This window comes from Eublepharis macularius, chromosome 4 (assembly GCF_028583425.1).
Source record: "Eublepharis macularius isolate TG4126 chromosome 4, MPM_Emac_v1.0, whole genome shotgun sequence".
NCBI classification, from domain to species: Eukaryota; Metazoa; Chordata; class Lepidosauria; order Squamata; family Eublepharidae; genus Eublepharis; species Eublepharis macularius.
This window is the reverse complement of record NC_072793.1, coordinates 82,554,434-82,573,602: the sequence shown is the minus strand read 5'-3', so window position 1 is coordinate 82,573,602 and position 19,169 is coordinate 82,554,434. Positions and strand designations below refer to the sequence as shown.

Here is a 19,169-nt window from a genome sequence, read left to right as displayed (position 1 = left end):
GTCTGACATAAAGGTTAACTTTTGTTATGCAGGGATGAAGGAAATGGGTTCTGTTATGTGTACAGAGGTACTTAATTTTGACTGCACCATGTTTCCTGAGGTAAAACTGAAAACACGTTCCAGGTTGAAATCTTAGTTCTGCTGTGGTAAAAAAAATCCACAACTTCTCTTCCAATTTACACAAAAGCATTCAGAACAAACCCAGAGTGAGTTTCTCATGACAATTCTCAGCATGAAAGAGAAATTCTCTCTTTAAGGTGAACCCCATGTCTTGCAGCTAAAATGAATAGGAAAAAGCTCCATTTTGCATTTTTGAAGAGTTCAGCTGCAGGTAGTGTGTGTGTGTGTGTGTGTGTGTGTTTATACACACACACACACACGTTTATATTTACTTGTTTCAATGCAAATTTCAGAGGCAGTGAAATCTAAACTATCAACTCAGTGAAAAATGAAAGATGGATGATGCCTAAGGAATTGCTAAGGAAAAGTCACCAACCGCCCAAAAAGTCACCCTGGCAAAGTGCTACCTAGGTTCTTCATCTTAAATAGATGAATAAATATGAGAATTGTTCTGACCATAGCTACTAATAGGATTGTACTTATGGCATTTTTACTAGTCATGCTCTTTGCTCGCCAATCCCTACCCCATTTTTGTTGGTTTTGCAGAAATTAGCTGATGTTTCCAGCGATGACTTAGCATCCTTGGAGACACGCTTCCTGAGCATCTTGTGCACACAGAGCTACCCACAACTCAGGAAAGGTAAGGAGTAGCATGTTTGTCAGTGGTGACAGAGCCTTTGGCTACATACGAACTCGTTGGCCTTATGCTCTGGCATCACCCCCTGAGGGTTTGAAGGGAAGGAGCTACTGATGCAACCTCCTTGCTGCAAGAAAATGGAAATTCTCCTTTAGCTCAAGATGACCAGCTCCTCAGCCTGTTGGAATTTAGGGTCATTAGGTTCATTTCATCAGCTGCACCTGTCCTTGAAAATGTTAATGGCCTATTTCTGTGGCATGCTCTGACCTTTGGTGCTTCCCTTTTGCATTACTAGTTTTCCTTTCCACTGAAGAAATGGTCCAAGGGTTTAATGACTTTCTTGCCAGTTCTGAGACTCAATGGGGGCTGGCTGGCTTTATCTCATGCTTACCTTTTAGGTTTAATATTCCATGATGCAAAGTTAGGAAGTCTGATTTCTTATTTTCTGCTTTTGAACCCTCTAGTCTTCCAGGAATTCATTAAGATGACCAATCATGATGTGGCACATGCCATCAACAAACGAATGTCTGGAGATGTGCGGGATGCCTTTTTAGCCATTGGTGAGTGTTTCCCTTGCATGAGTGTAACTGATGACAAGCTTGTGATGCCATATACATACACTGAACTTGCTTCAGCAGTGAGTTTAGCAGTCCAAGGGAATCACATTTGTGCAAGCAGTATTGTTGATATAAATTAGATTTAATTTAATTTGCAAAGTATGTGGAGTATGGTTATAGGGGTCCCATCACCTCACCTCCCAATTCTGGACGCTGATCACAGCCATTCCAGCAATCAGGCAGGCAAGATGCATTTGCCTTTTTAATGAGACCAAAATCTCTACCTTTCCCAAAGGCTAGGCTTTCCATTCTCAGAGTTCATTTCTGGTGTGTACTCACGCACAAGACATATGAATGCCAGACTCAGCTTAGTAAAAGATAAGTTTATTAGTTAAGGAGTGTCTCCAAAATCATAAAGCACTCTTACTCAGGCAACAAGCATTAAAAAGAAGAAACCCTTACTGTTGCTAAGTATTAAAACTGCCTATCTAAAACTTGAGAGCTAGCTACCTAAGTTATCTCTAAGCGGTTTCCATTGTTGCATGTTTTACCCATCCGTCAGAAAGTAAGCCCTCTCTCATGATGACTAGTTGATTCAGCGTAAGAACATGCTGAGGTGATAAAATAGCATACAGCTTTCAGCTTCTCTCCTGCACACTTGCATCATGATGAAGACTAGTCAAATTGAGTGAGCTGAGAAGCCATATATTCAGGGCTCAGTGAATCACCCAACAACACAAGAACCAATCATGGCTAAGTTCTTAATTGGTGTTACAGTTGTGTGAAAGACTAGAGAGTCCACACAGAGCTCACTGAGAACATTCTCTCCAAGGTTGAATCTCTGGGGAACTTAGAGACTGCTCTACAGGCGTTTCCAATCAACTCTGCAAACACATTTCTGAGCTAGGCCACAGACCTTACAATATTTACAATCCTGAACCTAAGTTCAGCCATTTTCTCTCAAAGACCTAGTCTCAGGTTAGCAACTTCCATACATTGGTGTTACACAGAATTTCACCATTTTGTGGTATGAAAATCACATATGAGAGAACACACAGGAATACATACGAGGTTATCTTAAGTAAAGTCAAACCATTGGCCTTTCTAGTTCAATACTGTATAGGCTGGCAGTGATTATCTGGGGCCTTAAGCAGGGGGAAGTCTTTTCTGACACCTCCCATTTCATATCTTTTACCTGGAGATGCCAAGTATTGCATCTGGGACACTTTGCATGTGGCCTGCCATTGAGCAATGGTCCCTCCTCTGAATACCTAGGCTACATGTTACAGGGCAATGGGAAAGGTTTGGTGACCATTAGGGGAAATAAAGGGTGGCTTACAGGGTACAGACAGTCCCAATGGAAACTATTAGAACTATTGTTCTTTTCTGCGCAACTGAGCAAACTAGGAATTTGCTCATTTTTAACGAAACTTTTAGCATCCTACCCATGCTACCAGATGACATGCTTGGTACCTGTGTTGCATAGCTGCATGTCAGTCATATAGATGTCAAATCCTCATTAAAGCTACAGCAAAATAAGCTGGTGGATAGAATCTGTGGATCAGTGAGTTTTTCAGAACCAAGATTTAGATTAGCAACCTGTAATTGATATTTAGCCTTCAAATTCACCATTGTTCCAAGATGTTGAGTCTGTAGAGCTTTGTAGCCTCCCTACAAGCCCTTTATCTTCACAGGAAAATTTACAAATAAAACCCACAAGGCTGGCAGCAGCAGGAGCCCTACCCATTTTAGGCTTGATGTGGCTTCTTTACTTACTGCTTCTCTGTTTATGCACTGAAGTGGGCTCATTGTTCACTCTCCTACACTTCATGGCAGAACCTGAGCGCTGGTCTAGTACAGCCTGGTGGGAGAAGCTTTGGGTACAAAGTCCATTGCAAAACAAGTGGTGAGAGAAGTTGCACCTTCCGAGTGTATTGTTCTTGCTTCATAGTTGCAACACTTGCAACACTCTCTCACATAGGCTTCTAGTTCAGGAAGTAGCTACCCCTACCATCCATATGGTGTTCCTTCTTTTGTAATCAACACAGTTGTACAGGGTTTTGCTAACTTTGTCCTTAATGGCGGTGATGCTATCAGACAACACACAAATAGATTTCTTCTTGCAAATATGGTCTGCAAATGCTTCTGTTCCTTAGAGCAGGGGCCAAGTTTTTAAAATACCTGCATCATTCCATGCTATAGCCTCAAAGCTCTGAAGTACTGGCAGCTCCAAAAACCTTTATGAGGCACTTTGTTGGAAGAACAGTCTTTCTTTGGTTGCCTCTGTGTTGTGGCAGCAGCAACAAGAGGGGTGAGAACAGGATCCACATACATCTGTTCTTGCTCAGATGGCCGCTGCCACATATGCCCCCTCGTTGCCCTTCCCTTCATCACACATATGCCACTGGTGGAGCATGGCTGGGGCTGGGAAGGGGAAATGCCATGAAAATGTCTTGAGGGCTGAGAGTGGGGCACAGCAGTGAGCTGCCCTGTCCCATTTTGAATGTGAATGTGGATCTTAGCTCGACCCCTCTATACACAGGTGGTGTGTCCAACAGGACATCCCACTCGTATCTGCTCCACAGTCTCCCCATTCTTCTGAGCCAAAGAAGGTTTATGTTCCATCCAGTTCAAAGGAGGGAAGCCCTGGGTAGATCAAAAGAGGTGCTGAAAATAAGCATGACTTTGTTTGGATGTTCCCTTTATATGTGGGGGTTTCCTACATTCCATGTGGCATAAAATCCCTGTGTGGAAGCAGTCTTTGTCTTCCCTTTCGCTTTATTTCCTTAAACAAGCTAACATGACCTAAAATAGCTTCACTGTTAAGACACTGCTGAGAAGGCGACTGGGCCTGTCCAGTTCAGGCCCTTGAGCTGTTCCTGGTAATGTTTTCATGTTGTGCTCTTTTGTTTCCTTCTTTGTTGGTAGTGCGCAGTGTCAAGAACAAGCAAGCTTTCTTTGCTGATAAGCTGTATAAGTCCATGAAGGTAAAACCGTGTTCTTTTTTGCATTTGGCATCCCAGGGAGGAAAAGTAGTGGCCTTACTTTTTTTACTACTCTTGAGTTGATTTTTGAAGAATTGCTTGCTCTTTGGAGAGGAGGGAGTGGCAAAATTACACCTTGGATTTGTCTTACAGTGAACAGAACGGTACCACCAGCTAGCTCCAGTGATATTCAATTTAATGGAAACTTTAGTTTGGGGAACTTGTCAAAAAGAAAGATAAAGCAAGACTTTATTTACATGAGTTATGCTCCATCATTTCCCCCGATGGAGACCCCAATGGCGGAAATCCTTCTCCTCTCTTCTCTATTTTATCCTCACAATAACCCTGTAAGATAGGTTGGGCTGACTATGTGTGTGACTGGTCCAAGGTCACCCAGCAAACTTCCAAGGCAAAGTGGGGATTCAAACCTGGGTCCTCTAGTCTGAGCTTTAACTGTTACAGCCCACTGACTTCCTTACATCTTTCTCCTGTCTCAGACATAAAAGTTGACTGGGGGAGCAGCAGCAAACTAAAGCATATCCCTGACTCAGCACCAACAGATGCCCAACACTGACTTTGAAAAGAGATCTCCTATGGGACCTTATCTAAATTGGCAAAACAGTTCCCATTCGATCATTTCCCCATTGTCACTGCATAATTGAAAAGAACTCTAGTTCTGAGTGATAGTAGTTGCCATGGTCGAATCCACATTCACCCATTACCCGCATGTTTATCGGATATCTTCCATTTGCCTCCAATCCGCGATTTTTTCCTCTTCGTTCACATTCCTGCTTCCAATCCGTCTTTCTCGCGCGTCCCTCCGGTTACACGGCCGCTCGAAAACCGCTTTTTTGGGCGGGACCTTTTTTCCCTGCCCATTTTTTTTTTATTTTTTTGAGCGCACTTTTCCGTTATTTCGATCTTGCCTTATAAAGAAACATCATTGAAGATAATGATGCCTCTCTTTCCCCCACTGACAGCACTGATGGCTCTCTCCCGTTTCTTTTTTGGAAATTTGGAAGCATGTGGGAAGCTTTCGTGGGCATTTCCTATGCAGGACAGTTCAGTGCCTGAATTTTACTGAAGTTTCACTTCCTTGGAGTGTCATTATTTCAATATTTCGTAATTTCGATATTACAGTAACATAAAATAAAAAAAATAAAAAACAGTTAAAAAGGAAGTTTTGCGAGTCCGTTCTGAGGATGGATTCACCCCAAAATGATTTTTCAAACTACCAGATTTGATTCAGAAACAGCATAATCAATAAATCCAATGCTATGAAGTCAAAAACAGTCTTTTGCAGACTACGGAGCACTTGAAAGTTGAATCAGCCAATAGGAACTCTCGGAATGGCCGGAGAGACAGGAAGGGGGGTGGTTTTTAAAAAAACCGCGTAAATTGTGCATTGGCCCGTTCACGGCCACCGTGAAACTCCCGTTGAAAACCTGTAACCACATATTCGGGAGAAATGCGAATGAAATGCGTCTGTTTAATGAGGTAATGTGACCGGCACTCGGGATTGCGTGGGGAATGCGGGGAACATGCGACTTAGAATGAGTAATGTGGATTCGACCCATCTCTTTAAAATATTTTGCTTAATAGCAAGGTAAGGGGAAATCCCTCCATTTCCGGCTTTAACTGTTCTCTCAATTCTCAAGGGTGCTGGTACAGACGACAGAACCCTCATCAGGATCATTGTCTCGAGAAGTGAAATTGATCTGCTGAACATCCGGCGTGAATTTTGGGATATATATGACAAATCACTCTACCACATGATTGAGGTAATGAGCACGTTTGTCAGGCAGCCCTTGGGAACAGCAGCTGCCTCATCAATGATGGAATGTTCTGGCAGATTAAAATGTTCTCCCACTGGTTTTTGAATGTTGTGCTGACACTTGATGACATATATAACATCGGAAGATATCATCAGAGCCCTTCAGCTCTATATATTGGACAAACAGGTCAGTCCTTTTGCAAATGAATAAATGGACATAAATCTGATATCAAAAATCCCAACATTTGGGAGAACATTTTAATCTGCCAGAACATTCCATCACAGATTTAAGAGTAGGAGTTCTCTAGCAGAGAAACTTCAAAGGAAAATAACAACATGAGATTGCTGAAAATGAGTTTATTTACAAATTCGAAATAGTGGATCCCACCCTTGGGGTTGAAGGTAAGACATTGGCTTTTTCTCACACTACAGATGCTAATTTTATGCACTTGGCACCCATGCTGTTACAAGAGAGCTTTGACTCTCGAAAGCTCGTACTCTGGAAATTTAGTTGGTCTTTAAAGTGCTACTGGATACAAATCTTGTTATTCTATTACAGACCAACATGGCTACCCACCTGAACCTAGCTTCCTGACAGTCTAATTTGCAATACCATCTCCCCCTCTCTGACTGTATTATAATGATTCCTACCTTTTTCCACTCAATGTATCTGACAAAGAGAGCTTTGAATCCCAAAAGGTCATACTCTGGAAATCTAGTTGGTCTTTAAGGTGTTACTGGACCCAAATCTTGTTCTGTTGCAGACCAACATGGCTACCCACCTACAACCATTATATATTGTTAATTTATGATGACTTTATTTGTAAGCCACCTCAAGCAGGGCTCCGGAGAGGAGGCATAAAAATATCCTAAATAAACAGCCAATGTTGCTAACAAAAGTTATATCCATATTACAAGAGTGTATCAGTTTTATACTGTTTAACTATTATAGCTTCCCTTGAAGGATCCTAGGAGTCAAGTTTGATGAAGATAAGATTTCTCTGCTAACAGTTCTTGGATCCCCTCAATCTATTCGAGTTCCCCAGGGCTCCCTGGTGCCCAAGAAAACTGTTAAATCAGTTTGTAGTGTAATTACACCTAAACACACATACTGGGAGTTCAGAACAATCTTCCTTTAAGACCCTGTACTTTATCCGTAAGACTGCTATCTCTGGCAGGAAACTCCTGCTTTCATATTGGCTGTTTGTTTTTTCTCTTGCAGAAAGACACTTCAGGAGATTACCGCAAAGCGTTGCTGGCCATTTGTGGGGGAGAAGATTAAGCAATCAGTGACTGTTCTAGAAGCCCGTCCTCCTGCCTGAGCTGTTGTCACTCTCACAGCCTAGATGTTACTGCAGCTTTTAGGAGCTTCAGGGGATGTTTTGGATCCGCTGAGAAGATTCACTTTGTGCTAGAAAACTATCACAGAAGAGCTTAATATTGCAAGCAGTGAAGACTTGCAGGGGTTGGTTGCTCAGTCCTGTGGGTAGGGAAATATTGTCTGAATTCGTGCAAAACTGAGTAGTGTACACACATCCAAGTTATGCTGATAAATGTGATATCTGAAACCAAAGAAATAAAACATTATTGTTGCTGGCCATGAAATGCTTCTAGTCTGTTTCTTTGCCAGAAAAACACATGACAATGCTTAGTCCTGATATGTCATTTCATGACATACTGGACGTTGGCCTTTCCAGTTTTCCTTGAAGGATCTAGGAATGGCTATTCATAGCAATCTCTGTCTGGCTGTTTGGCCCAGCAGAAAGTCGGAGACCAGCAGGGGCTTATTTCTAATGTTGCTCTGGGCTTTCTAGGAATTCAGAAATACCATGAAGTGTCATTGGTTATGAAGGCAAGTGTGAGATCGGAAATAAGACCTTACACTTCCTCAGCATCTCCTCAGAGAGGCAGTTGCAGGTTGGCAGCAATGTAAATAATAACCTTTGTGTTGCCCATACGTGTGTAGGATTTGCTTGCCAGTGGGGCTTTCCTTTGAGCCCTATAGCATGGCATGTAAATACTATATGTATAGGGACTGATGCATTAGTTAAGAACCCTTTAAATATGTGCCAGACCAATTGAAACATGACATGGGGAAGTATTTTTTCTGAACCTAGCATCTCATTTGAATTGAGCTTTACTTGCAGCTGTCTGTTCACCTTAGGCTCCTGCCCCTAAACCTGATTTTCCTCTGTATCTAATTTATGCTAAAGGAAGATAACTCTGAATGTCAGATGCCACCCCCCCCCCCCAAAAGTGTTTATACACAGAGGTTTTTATTACTGGGCATTATTATTATTACATGTAACTTGACTGTAATTATAAGATTACACTGTATTTTTCTTGATAGCATACCTGAAAACATCTGGTCTTTGGGGTGTAAATGATCCTGTACTTTATTGTGGACAATTTCTATTAGCATTAAGAGGAATTACATGAATGAAGTTTCAAAGCAGTTTTGGAAGTATGAAATACAAAAGTTGTTCAGGAACTCAATAAATGGATAAGGAATTGCTACGCCTATATTGCATCTAACAGATGAAAAGGCTAGCCATTTTTTGCAAGCCTTGAAGGAAAGTGACTCTGCAGGTTAATTCCACCTTCCTGCTGATTTTATTTGTTTGTGTGTTTAATTTAGGCTTGGGTGCAAAGATAACTAAGAAATGTTGCTAAGGGCTGCATAAAGACACAAGGGAGAAGAGTTCAATATTTGCAGAGTCTTTTGGTGCAGGAAGAACATTTAGAGTGCAGTTCTGTCCAGAGTTATTCCAGTCTGAGCACAGTGAAGTCAAAGGACTGTGAGTAGAGTAACTCTGCGAAGAATTGTACTGTAAATTTATTAGTGCTTGTACACCTAAGGTAAAGCTTGTCAGAGGAATATTTTACCATAACTTGCCTGAAATTTATGAAGATTTGTAATAAAGCACTGCATGCATTGAAACTGCTGGATTTGAGTCCAGTGGCATCTTAGAGACCAAGAAGATTTTCAGGGTATAAGCTTTTGAGAGTCACAGCTCCCTTCTTCAGATACAGCAGAATAGCTGAGTAACCAAACAGAATCCTTCCTTCTCACCTGCTGGAAGGTACACAATGTTAACCTACAACAAGCAGGAGGGAAGGGGAAGCCATAGCAGCTTTTGCAGCTGTGGAAACATTACAGACAAGGTGTTCAAGGCATCCTAAGACCCTATGGGTAGGTTAAGTGGGATATAAATTTTATTAAATGAGGATGGTGGTTCTAAATTGTGATCTATAACCTTCATAGGAAGGGCTACCTGGCAGAAAGTCAAATGTGAATGTGTGGGTTCTAATATTAAATTCCCTTTGTGTTCTCATATGCTGCTTGCCGCTAGAAAACAGCAGCAATATAGGTGGGTAACTGGAGGGAAAACTCTTGTACATCCCATTTCCCCTCAAGAACAAGTTTTCTCTGCGAAAAATTTCTCCGGTTATGCTATCAGTTCCCCAATCTCTGCCAAGCCACAGAGATGATAGCGAGAGCATGAAAACAATAGTTTCCATACTTGTCATACATATTTACATTAGCGTATTACAGGTTTTGTTGGGAAGCCTAATACAATTATGTCAGCAAGTACTACAGACCATCAAATCTGTTCTGGCAGAGAACACATGCTTACCAAGCTTAACCCTCAGCAACCAGAGGATTTCTTTTTTACCTACAACCATAATCACAGCTTGCATGTTGTCACCTATGTGCTATGTCAGACTGTGTTTCGGCTAATGAATCACACCAGATACCTGTTTGGGTTAGGAATGGCCACAACTTTATTGATTACAGCTGGATGGAGCATTGGCCTGGCATCTGGGCACTGATCCCCATTGGCATTGGAGGCCTGGCTGCCGACCGATGCATCACCCGCCAGCCTCCCACTGGCACACCTCGGCACACGTCGTTCCGTTGCCAGCCCTGCCTGGCGACCCTTGCTTCCAGATCTGTCAGGGTGAGCAGTCCCGAAGTCCCAGTCACCCTGTTGGGATCAAGTCCAATGCTTCAAAACCGCCAAACCCATAAAGTTGTGACGGTGCCCCCCCCCCTTCAGTCCATGATCGGCAGAGGGTGGGAGGGTGACTTGCTGCTCCTGCAGATGCTCAGGAGAAAATGACGCTGGACACATGGCTGAACCAGAGCAGGGTGGACGCTCCTCCTCCTCCAGGTGACTCCGCTTCCACTGCGCCTTGCACCCAGTGCCAACCCAGCCTGCCAGTGAGTCATCAAGCTTCCTTTTAGAATAAGGCAAGGTATAAGAAGCCACATAAGAAGTTAACTAGCATGTTACTCAAAGCTGTTACTCAGTTTTGAATGTAAGATTTTAAATTTCCCATCCTCAAAAACTGAAGTTTCAGCGTTTTGCACATGCTGACATCTCCTTGTCATGATTTCTGATAGGAATTAAGCATGAAATCTCACATGCTATCAGATGTCCAATTGTAAATACCATTTCATAATAGATGTCAAATACTATCAAAAGCCAAAACCTAGATAAATAATTAAATATTCAAGGAATATCTTGCAAATATTTATCATAAAAATTGGCAAAGATTGACAATGTCAGACCAATATTTGCATGGTAGAGTTTAAACTTCCTCTTGACACATTTGTAGTGAGTAATGAATAACAAGGAACTTGGGGTGTATGAAATGCACAAACTGGCTTTGATTTCTCTGAAAACCCTCCAAGGAAGATGGTTCTGTAACTTCTCCAGACAACTTGTGCAACTATTACTGCAATTGGGTAGAATACACTTCCACCCAAACTTTCATGTGTGTCCTGGTCTTCCCTAGTAAGCAATTGTTTCACCTTGTCGCTTATTTGTAATAACTTTGATTTCAGTATATTCTCTTTCATGTTGATTTCTAAGCAGAGAGAGCCATTTTCTTTTGGACAATATACAATATGATACATTCATACTAAGATGTATATGTATTGATAGAAGAGCTAATTTGTGGACACAGGTTCTAGCTTTGAGGTGCTCTTTAAAACTGGCAAACAATCCAACAGTTTGAACAATTTTAAATCAGCTGTCTTCTAACTGGCTTTCCTCTGCCTGGCCACTTCATAGAATCATAGAGTTGGAAGGGACATCTAGAGTCATCTAGTCCAACCTCATGCACAATGCAGGAAATCCACAACTACCTCCCAACTACTTGGTCTCGCTCAAGGGGTTGCCAGGAACGGCCAGGAGAAATGCATTTGGGGATTTTAGGGAGGTAAACTATGAATGAAGGAAAGGTTTTTCAATCATTACCCGCAGGCACCTCTGGTAAAATCAGAAACATCTCTTTTCCCCATCTTGCTTTTTACGTGGTTGAGGCAGATCTATGCTTAAACTTATGAATCTGCTGCCACCTTGTCTTCTTTGCAAACCAACAGTGGAAACCACACTGGAGGATCCAAATCAATAATTACCACACCAAAGTAAATATTTGTTCGTATATTCTGTGCTCAGTGAACCTCAATATAAATATTGAACAATCTATTCCAAAATACAGAACAATAATTTACATTCCATACAGTGAATAATACACATTCTAGTAATTTTCACAAAGACAATTTTAACACAGCTATAATAGCGACAGCTCCAAAATGAATATTTCTTAAATCCTTTCAATAGCTCAAATCCCCATCTTTGACGTACACAAGTCTCATCAATTGGGTATAGAACCTAAGAAAATGCAGCATGATATTCACTAGTGCACACAAGGCTAATAATTTTTGTTGGTGTACACAAGGCTATTCATAAAGTCTAGTTGTATGTTTCAGGTGGCTGAGAAGATATCAAAGCCCGTGTCTGGCATGGACTCAACAAGGGGCCGGCTGATGTCCAACTTGTTTCCCTCTGCTTCATCAGGAGTCCCTCGTCAGAACCACCATCAACAATTCAATCTTAAACTGCAAACTTTGCATCTCTCCAGCATGTATAGAGCATCTCTCTGCTGTGAGGCAGATCTATGCTTAAACATATGAATCTGCTGCCACCTTGTCTTCTTTGGCACTAAAAAAAGTTTCATCAGAATTATAATCTATCTAAGACATTGACTTAGAGAGCAGCAACACCCAACTTTCATTCTCTTGGGCCAGGCACCGTAAGCAATAAAGTCTTCATGGTTATGGAATGTAGGCATTCTGGTATAACATACAAAATCCGTATGACTTAATCCACTTTTACAATGCTCTGCTGTAAAGAAAAGGTTTTGCTGTAGTGATGTGTCACTTCTTTTTTTAGTCTTTTCTTTCCCCCCAACTTCTTCCTCCAGTTAAGAAATAGGAAAGAGCATTGTCATTTTTGGGAAAAGATGAGGATAGCAGAAAAACGAGGAAGGAAAAGTATTGCTCATGAGGGAAAAATACCTTAAATGGTTCCCACAGGAAAACAACCACATTAAAGGTTGGATGTTCATAGCAGGACAACAGCTGTGTTGCATGACCCTTTCTCAAAGTGGGCAGCCCAGAGAAGTTGCCAGGAAAAGTAACATTGTGTTTCACAAGTTGCAACATTTGGAAAAAGCAAGCAGCCTCAAGCATATTGCATCCAGATGTCTGGAACTTAACCTTCTGATTCAGCCGCTGCTGTTTCACATCTCTTTTTTTCACTAGCAGCTTCTAGGTGCTGTGTTGTGTGTCAGCTTTGGGGTCTTTGGCTTTAGTAAGTAACTTTAGTTCAGCATTCAGCCTTCATGCCTCCAAAGGAAATTGTTTAAGGCAGGTTTCTTCAGGAAGAAAGAAACGGATTCCAAGTGGTCTTTATGGAGTATTACAGCAAGGCGGGAGGAATGGGTCATCAGAAGATTAGGGAAAGGCTATCTGTACCTGCTCCTTCTTCCATACAAGGAAGCTTTTTTTCACAGGCACACAAAATCCCAGTACTGTTCTCAAGAGCATTGTGCAAAATCAAGCTTGAAGGCAACTGAACAGAATTTGATGGCGAGACAAATAGAGAGAGCATTTCAAGATACAGTTGAACATTTGCAAAATATCCTGTAGGATTTTAGCTAAGCCCACTAGGTCCAAAAGCATAACCAGCCCTGTGGAGTCAGGCAAACCCAAATCGTGATTGTTCTTTTGGCTTAACCAAAATCTTTCCAGGGAAGATCTAATTGTAGAAAGCTTCACTGTTGAGATTAAAACATCGTTGTTTAGTAAAGGTTTACTAAACTTTTTCTCGTTGGGTTTCTTTCCTTTTTTTAAAAGAGTGGACTATCTAAAAATGATTTCACATACTCAGTGCTTTGCTAATTTGGTGGATACTTCATGCATGGGAGTGTGTTGAACTCTGTCTTGTTCACTGAGATTCTATCAGGCCCTGCTTGAGAGAAAGGAAGCAAAGGAAAGTTGTCATGATAATGGAGAAAAAAATTGCACATAAATGCATTGCTTTGACACACTGATAGACCTTTGTCTCCTATTCATGCAAGGATCCCCCCCTCCGCCCAGTTGCATCTGTACCGTCAAATGGTTCTAGGGCACATAAGTTGCCCCCAGGTTCCACTGTGAACTTGTTCACTTTGCCAAAGTTGACATTCCAGTGGATGTGAATAATTGTAAGCCAGAGGACTCAATTTTTCATACCTTGGTAACAGGGAAGATTAGATTTTAAATGGTTCTCCTGAGAATGAGACAATTGCATTTCCATGTTCTTCATCTTGCAAAGTGGACTATCAGAATAATTTACAGTGCAATCCTAAACAAAGTTATGAATGGTCTTAAACTAGAGTAACTTCTTAGGAGTGCACCCTTAGTGTTAAAGAGGGAGAAAAGACTAATAGGTGCCTTTTGATGACCCATTTCCATACTGCTGAGAGTTAGAATTATGTATTGTTATTGCATCAGCATAAAATTTCCCAAGTACTCTTTCTTTTCTCCATAGTCACTGGTGATTGTCAGTTACTTGGATTATATTATCCAGTCCTCAAACAAAGTATTAAAGGGGAAAAACTTCAATGAAGCAAATATTCATCATATATATCTGCAATTGTATGTCTTTAGAGTATTCATATCCTTGTCCCTGAATGGAGCTACAGTTCCTAAGAGCCTGGTTAATATGTGTATATATGATCGCCTGTATATGTCAGAGACGTAAAACATTTCAGCTGCAAAGCATTATGGTACACTGCTTTTTATCACAATGGTTGTTGACAGAACCACATCTTAACTGCAAATAAGAGTCCAGTTAGAATTAAAATTAAAATTTCTGAAGAGAGATGAAATCTCTAACCCAGTAGGCTTTGGTTACACCGTTCTGTATTTATTTCAATCTATTCTTTTTTGTCCAAGGTTTGACAAGGCCCATGTTTCTTTTCTAACTAATTTTAACCCCTTTCTTGTATTAAACACCTCTAGAATAAGCCACATTCTGAATTAAGAGTGTATATTCAAGTATTTAGATTCATATCCTGTCATCTTCTCAAGACTCGGTGTTCAGTGGTAAAGCATGCATGCGTGCACGAGAACCTAATCTTCAAGTATGTATCAAGGAGTACCAAATTTGCATGTGGAATAGGTGCTCTCAGCTTGTTTGCCATAAACTATGAGCCACTATGCAGCCAAATGGTCATCTTTAAAGGCCAGGATGCAGAGTGTCCTAATCAACATAATTATATTTGGACATTAGGACGTGGAGAGTTGTCTTATAGTGAATCAGTCTATTAGCCTATCTAGACTAGTCTTTTTCTGAGCAACAGTTTCATGAAGTCTCAGGCAAATACTTTGTACAGGCCTGCTACTGGAAATGCATTTCAGTAGGGATGTCATGGACTGAATTTGAGGCCTTCTATGGGCAATGGTTTCTACTACTTGGCTTTAATCAACCCCATGATCTTCTGGGCGGGGGTTCCCCTGCCCCCGCCCCCCACACCCTGTCCCCACTTACCTGGCCAGTGGGGGAGAGCACACCTTCTGTGCGCACTCCCCTGCAGCACTGCGCACTCCTGTGCGCTGCAGCCACCTGGATTGGGCCCATTTTGGCCCCGTCTAGGGTTGGATTGGGGCCACTGCAGAGCACAGGAGTGCTCCTGCCCTCCACAGAGGCTCAAAACGTGCCCGTTTCGTCCCAGATCGGGCTTGTTTGGGGGCCATTTTGGCACAGATCAGGCCCCTTTCGGGCTGCTGTGGAGCGCAGGAGTGCTCCCACGCTCTGTAATGGCTCAAAACAGGCCCGAAATGAGCCCGATCTGGGCTGAAATGGGCGTGTTTTGGGCTGCTGTGGAGGGCAGGAGCACTTCCTCACTCTGCAGCATCCCCAATCTGGGCCCCTGCGGAGCGTGGATGCACTCCTAGGGCCCGCATGATGATGTCATTTCCCGGAAGTGACATCATCACATTTGCAGGAGCACACACACACCCCACCCCAACAGGTAAGTGCCAGGCCCCAATCCCCCGCTGGGAGGTTGAGGGGGCCTGGCAACCCTGTTCTGGTGTCAATATAGGCAGCTATGCTAATGCAAATGTTAACCATTAAGTCTTAAATGTGATTTGCTCTCTCAATACAATTATTAATATACTAGCAACAAAGCCCGTTGTGGGGAAAAAATACAGTGGGCTCTAGAAAGGGGAGAGCAGGCAGGTGGGCATTGCCACCTGCTCCATTCCTGATCCCAACTGGGTGAAGGGGGGATACTGCCGCCTGCTCCGCACCTGATCCCAGCTGGGTGAAGGGGAGTGGACATTGTCAGTTGCTCTGCTCCTGATCCTGGCCAGGTGAAGCAGGGCATTGCTGCCTGCTCTGTGCCTGATCCAGGTCGGGTGAAGGGGGTAGCATTGCCACCTGCTCCATGCCTGATTCCAGCTGGGTGAAGGGAAGTGGGCATTGCTGCCTTCTCCACTCCTGATCCTGCCTGGGTGAAGGGGTGAGGTGGGCATTGCCACCTGCTCCACTTCTGATCCTGGCTGGGTGAAGGAGTGTGGCAGGCATTTCCACCTGCTCCACCCAGGTGAAGGTGGGACGGGCATTGCTGCTTGCTCCGCACTTGACCGGCTGGGTGAAGGGGGTGGGCATTGTTGCCTGCTCTGCGCTTGATTGCAGTCGGGTGGAGGGGGGTAGGCATTGCCACCTGCTCCGGCTCCAATCGCCGCTGGGTGAAGACACAAGTGGGCGGAGGTAAGGGCCTCCTTGCCTTTGTTTCCCACCATGGTGCGCTCTCTGAATGCATGAGCTTCCTTGCCTGGGCTTCCTGACGCAGTGGCGCCCTCTGGAGGCGCACCAGGATAAAAGGTGAGGCGTCTGGAATACAGCTTTTCTTTTATATTATAGGATGTACTGATCACCTTTCTCTCAAAAGGTAATTTACCTAGACAAACAAAAATCACTTAAAAACTTATGGAGTCTCTATTTAGTGGGAAGTACAAATTTTTACATTGGCAGTTTCCACATGGGTGATTGCCCCTGCTTTCCCCCCCATGCTTCCCTACAGCTTCATGGTGCTTCTGTGTATCATCTGCATTTCCCTTAATCTTTCCCAAACCTGCTTCGCTTTGATGATTTTGTAAAAGCTTGCAGCAAAGCTGTGCAGGCTGCCATGTAGGTGAGAAGGCCACACAGCAGCCATTTTCCCTGCCACAGTCTCTGTGGCAGCTATCCCCTATACCTATCTGCCACTAGGGGGCTTTCTTGTGTGTTTTTTAAAATCAGCTACTGGCCTATTGATATAATGTCCATTACAGGAAAAGCTGTAGCGACACGAGGGCTTCCATAGGAAAATGTTGCTGTATAGAAACAGCCATTTCCCCAAGACTGTGGTGTATTTTTTTAAAATTGTCTTCATTCCTGATCCTTAAACTGTCTTTTCCCATTCCTCATTTCTTGCCTTGGGCCCCTAAATTCTCATTCACAGACTCACTCACACATACCCTTCCCACTGTTCCTTGTGTCTCTTTCCTCTATTTCATAGGGTGTTTTATTATCAGGGCCTCTTCAGATGCACCAAGTTAATCTGAGTGCACAATTTGCATATACATCAGGGATCACAGTGTTCTGGAAATCCCCTGCTCTGACCAAAACTTCCTCCCTGGGCTCAGAAGGCGTCATCATTTTGCTCCATCTGCTTTCTTTCAGACCAGAGCAACCAAACAGAGCAAGTGGAAGGGTAAGCGAATAACAACAACATCCCACTTTTGATGTCAACAGTAGCTACAACTGTAGCCTTGGATATTGCCTCTTGCAACCACTGTTTGCCGCAGACTTCTTTCTGATGCATGGGTCCCTCTAGAGTCTCGTGGCTTATACATGAAATTTTGTTTTTCAGAATTAAGCTCTAAGGGCAGACTGGGAAATTTAAATGGCTCAGGAACAAACCAGGTGGTGCAGCCCCTGCTGGGCTATGAGCTAACACTGCAGGGGTCACTCAGCTCAGACTAGGGTGGCCAGGTTCCCTACCCCTGGCCTTCAGGCTCCTACTCAATGGCACACTGGAAACAGATGCACGGGGGTGAGGAGCAGCATAGTGCAATGATGTGATTTACTTCCAGGTTCCTGCCTGGATGTGATGTCATGGTGTCACAGAATGCTCTAATTCCAAGAGCACTGTACGATGCCAATAGCTGTAGTCCCTATCTTCCAATGATCCCTAGGGTGGCCAACAAAGGGCTGGCTACCCTAGCTCAGACCCAGTTCAGTGCTGACAATGGCCATTGGTTCACCCTTTGCCTCCAGTGGTGGTATGAAAGGAGGCAGTGCTGATGAGCCAACATAGGTCATGGCTGCTGAAGGGCCTGAGCCAAGTGACTCCTGCAGTGCTGGTAGAGCTCTTGGGGCTTAGCTTGGCTTGTTCCTGCCCCACCCCCAGTTGTAGTCCACTGGAAACTTTCCACTAATTCAGTGGCCAGGCCTCCTCTGGGTATTTCTCATTCCATGGAGAGGGATGCTGGTGGTGGTAATTTGTATGATCTTTGAGTGAAAGAGCCTTCAGGAATGTCAGTCACCTTAGAAAGGTGACGAATACTCCAGTCTTAGGCTATGGCTTTGATCACCTGCACAAACAACAGGTCCAGATACTCTGAGAGAACCAATTCTAGTGAGGTTTTCATTAAGTGAAGTGTGCCAGCAAAAAGCAAATTGTGTTTGCAGAAGTTGGTGGGGATGGACATTCCTCTGCATTGGAGACTCTCCATTCTGCATTAACTTGCCCTGTTCAGTGTTGCTGTATCTGTGGTGGGAGAAGTGACATTTGTAGTTTTTTCCTTTATATTTGGCATAGTTGTGCTAATTCCATAGGAGAGTCCCAGTACCATCCCTAAGGGAATTTGAAATAGATATGGTGTTTTTCCTTTCATGCAAGCACAATTGAAGTACTCAAATTAGCATTTGAGAGTTTGAAAGGATGGTAGAAAATAAATTTTATTGACACCATCAAATAGAAGTGAGTATCAAGGGATGTGCCTTGGACTGGTTTAAATAATTTCTCATGGAACAAACTCAAAGGGTTGCTATTGGAAACCAACTATCTTCAGAGTGGGAATTATCTTGTGGGGTTCCACAGGCTACAATCTTATTCCTCATGTTATTCAGCCTTTGTGTAGAGCATTCGTAGCTGTAGAATTGTATACCATCAATATGCAGACGACACCCAGCTCTATATCTCACTATTGAAATCACTGTGGAATGCAGATGAATTCTTGAGTCATTGTGGATAAACAGTTGAAAGAAAACAAATGGATATTGAACCCAGACAAGACAGAAGTGATGCTGATGAGGAAGGACATTGTACTCCCCACTTTCAATGGAGTTCGTCTGACCCTTGCAGATTCAGTTAAGAGCCTAGGGGTTATACTGGATCCAGTGCTAACACTAGAAAAGCAAGTTAAGGCAGCTGCAAAATATGCTTTTCACAAATTCAGTCTAGCCTGGAAGATGGCCCCTACTTCAACATGGCTGATTTGGCCACCTAGATCCATGCTATCGTAACACTGAGACTTGAGGGAGACAAGGGTTCAAACCTCCAATTTGCCAAGGATACCTTGTGTGTAATAGTTTCCCATTTCCTGAAATATAAATAATTTGCAGTGCTGTTATGATATTATAGCAAAGCATATTTAAAGTGCTATATAATTAAAAAACAAATGGGAAAGTAGTTTGCTGGTGCAA

General features: G+C 43.0%; 1 protein-coding gene across 2 annotated transcripts in view; it reads left to right on the top strand.

Moving 5' to 3' along the window:
• ANXA6 (annexin A6) overlaps nucleotides 1-7,671 on the top strand; it is a 67,286-nt gene extending 59,615 nt beyond the window's left edge. For both annotated transcript variants that reach the window (XM_054976258.1, XM_054976257.1), the window contains 5 exons: nucleotides 667-760; nucleotides 1,222-1,317; nucleotides 4,243-4,301; nucleotides 5,957-6,079; nucleotides 7,295-7,671. In XM_054976258.1, coding sequence (XP_054832233.1) covers nucleotides 667-760; nucleotides 1,222-1,317; nucleotides 4,243-4,301; nucleotides 5,957-6,079; nucleotides 7,295-7,354 — 432 coding nt within the window. In that variant the 3' untranslated portion in view covers nucleotides 7,355-7,671. The remainder of the gene's footprint in view (nucleotides 1-666; nucleotides 761-1,221; nucleotides 1,318-4,242; nucleotides 4,302-5,956; nucleotides 6,080-7,294) is intronic.
• The last annotated feature ends 11,498 nt before the right edge of the window (nucleotides 7,672-19,169 follow it).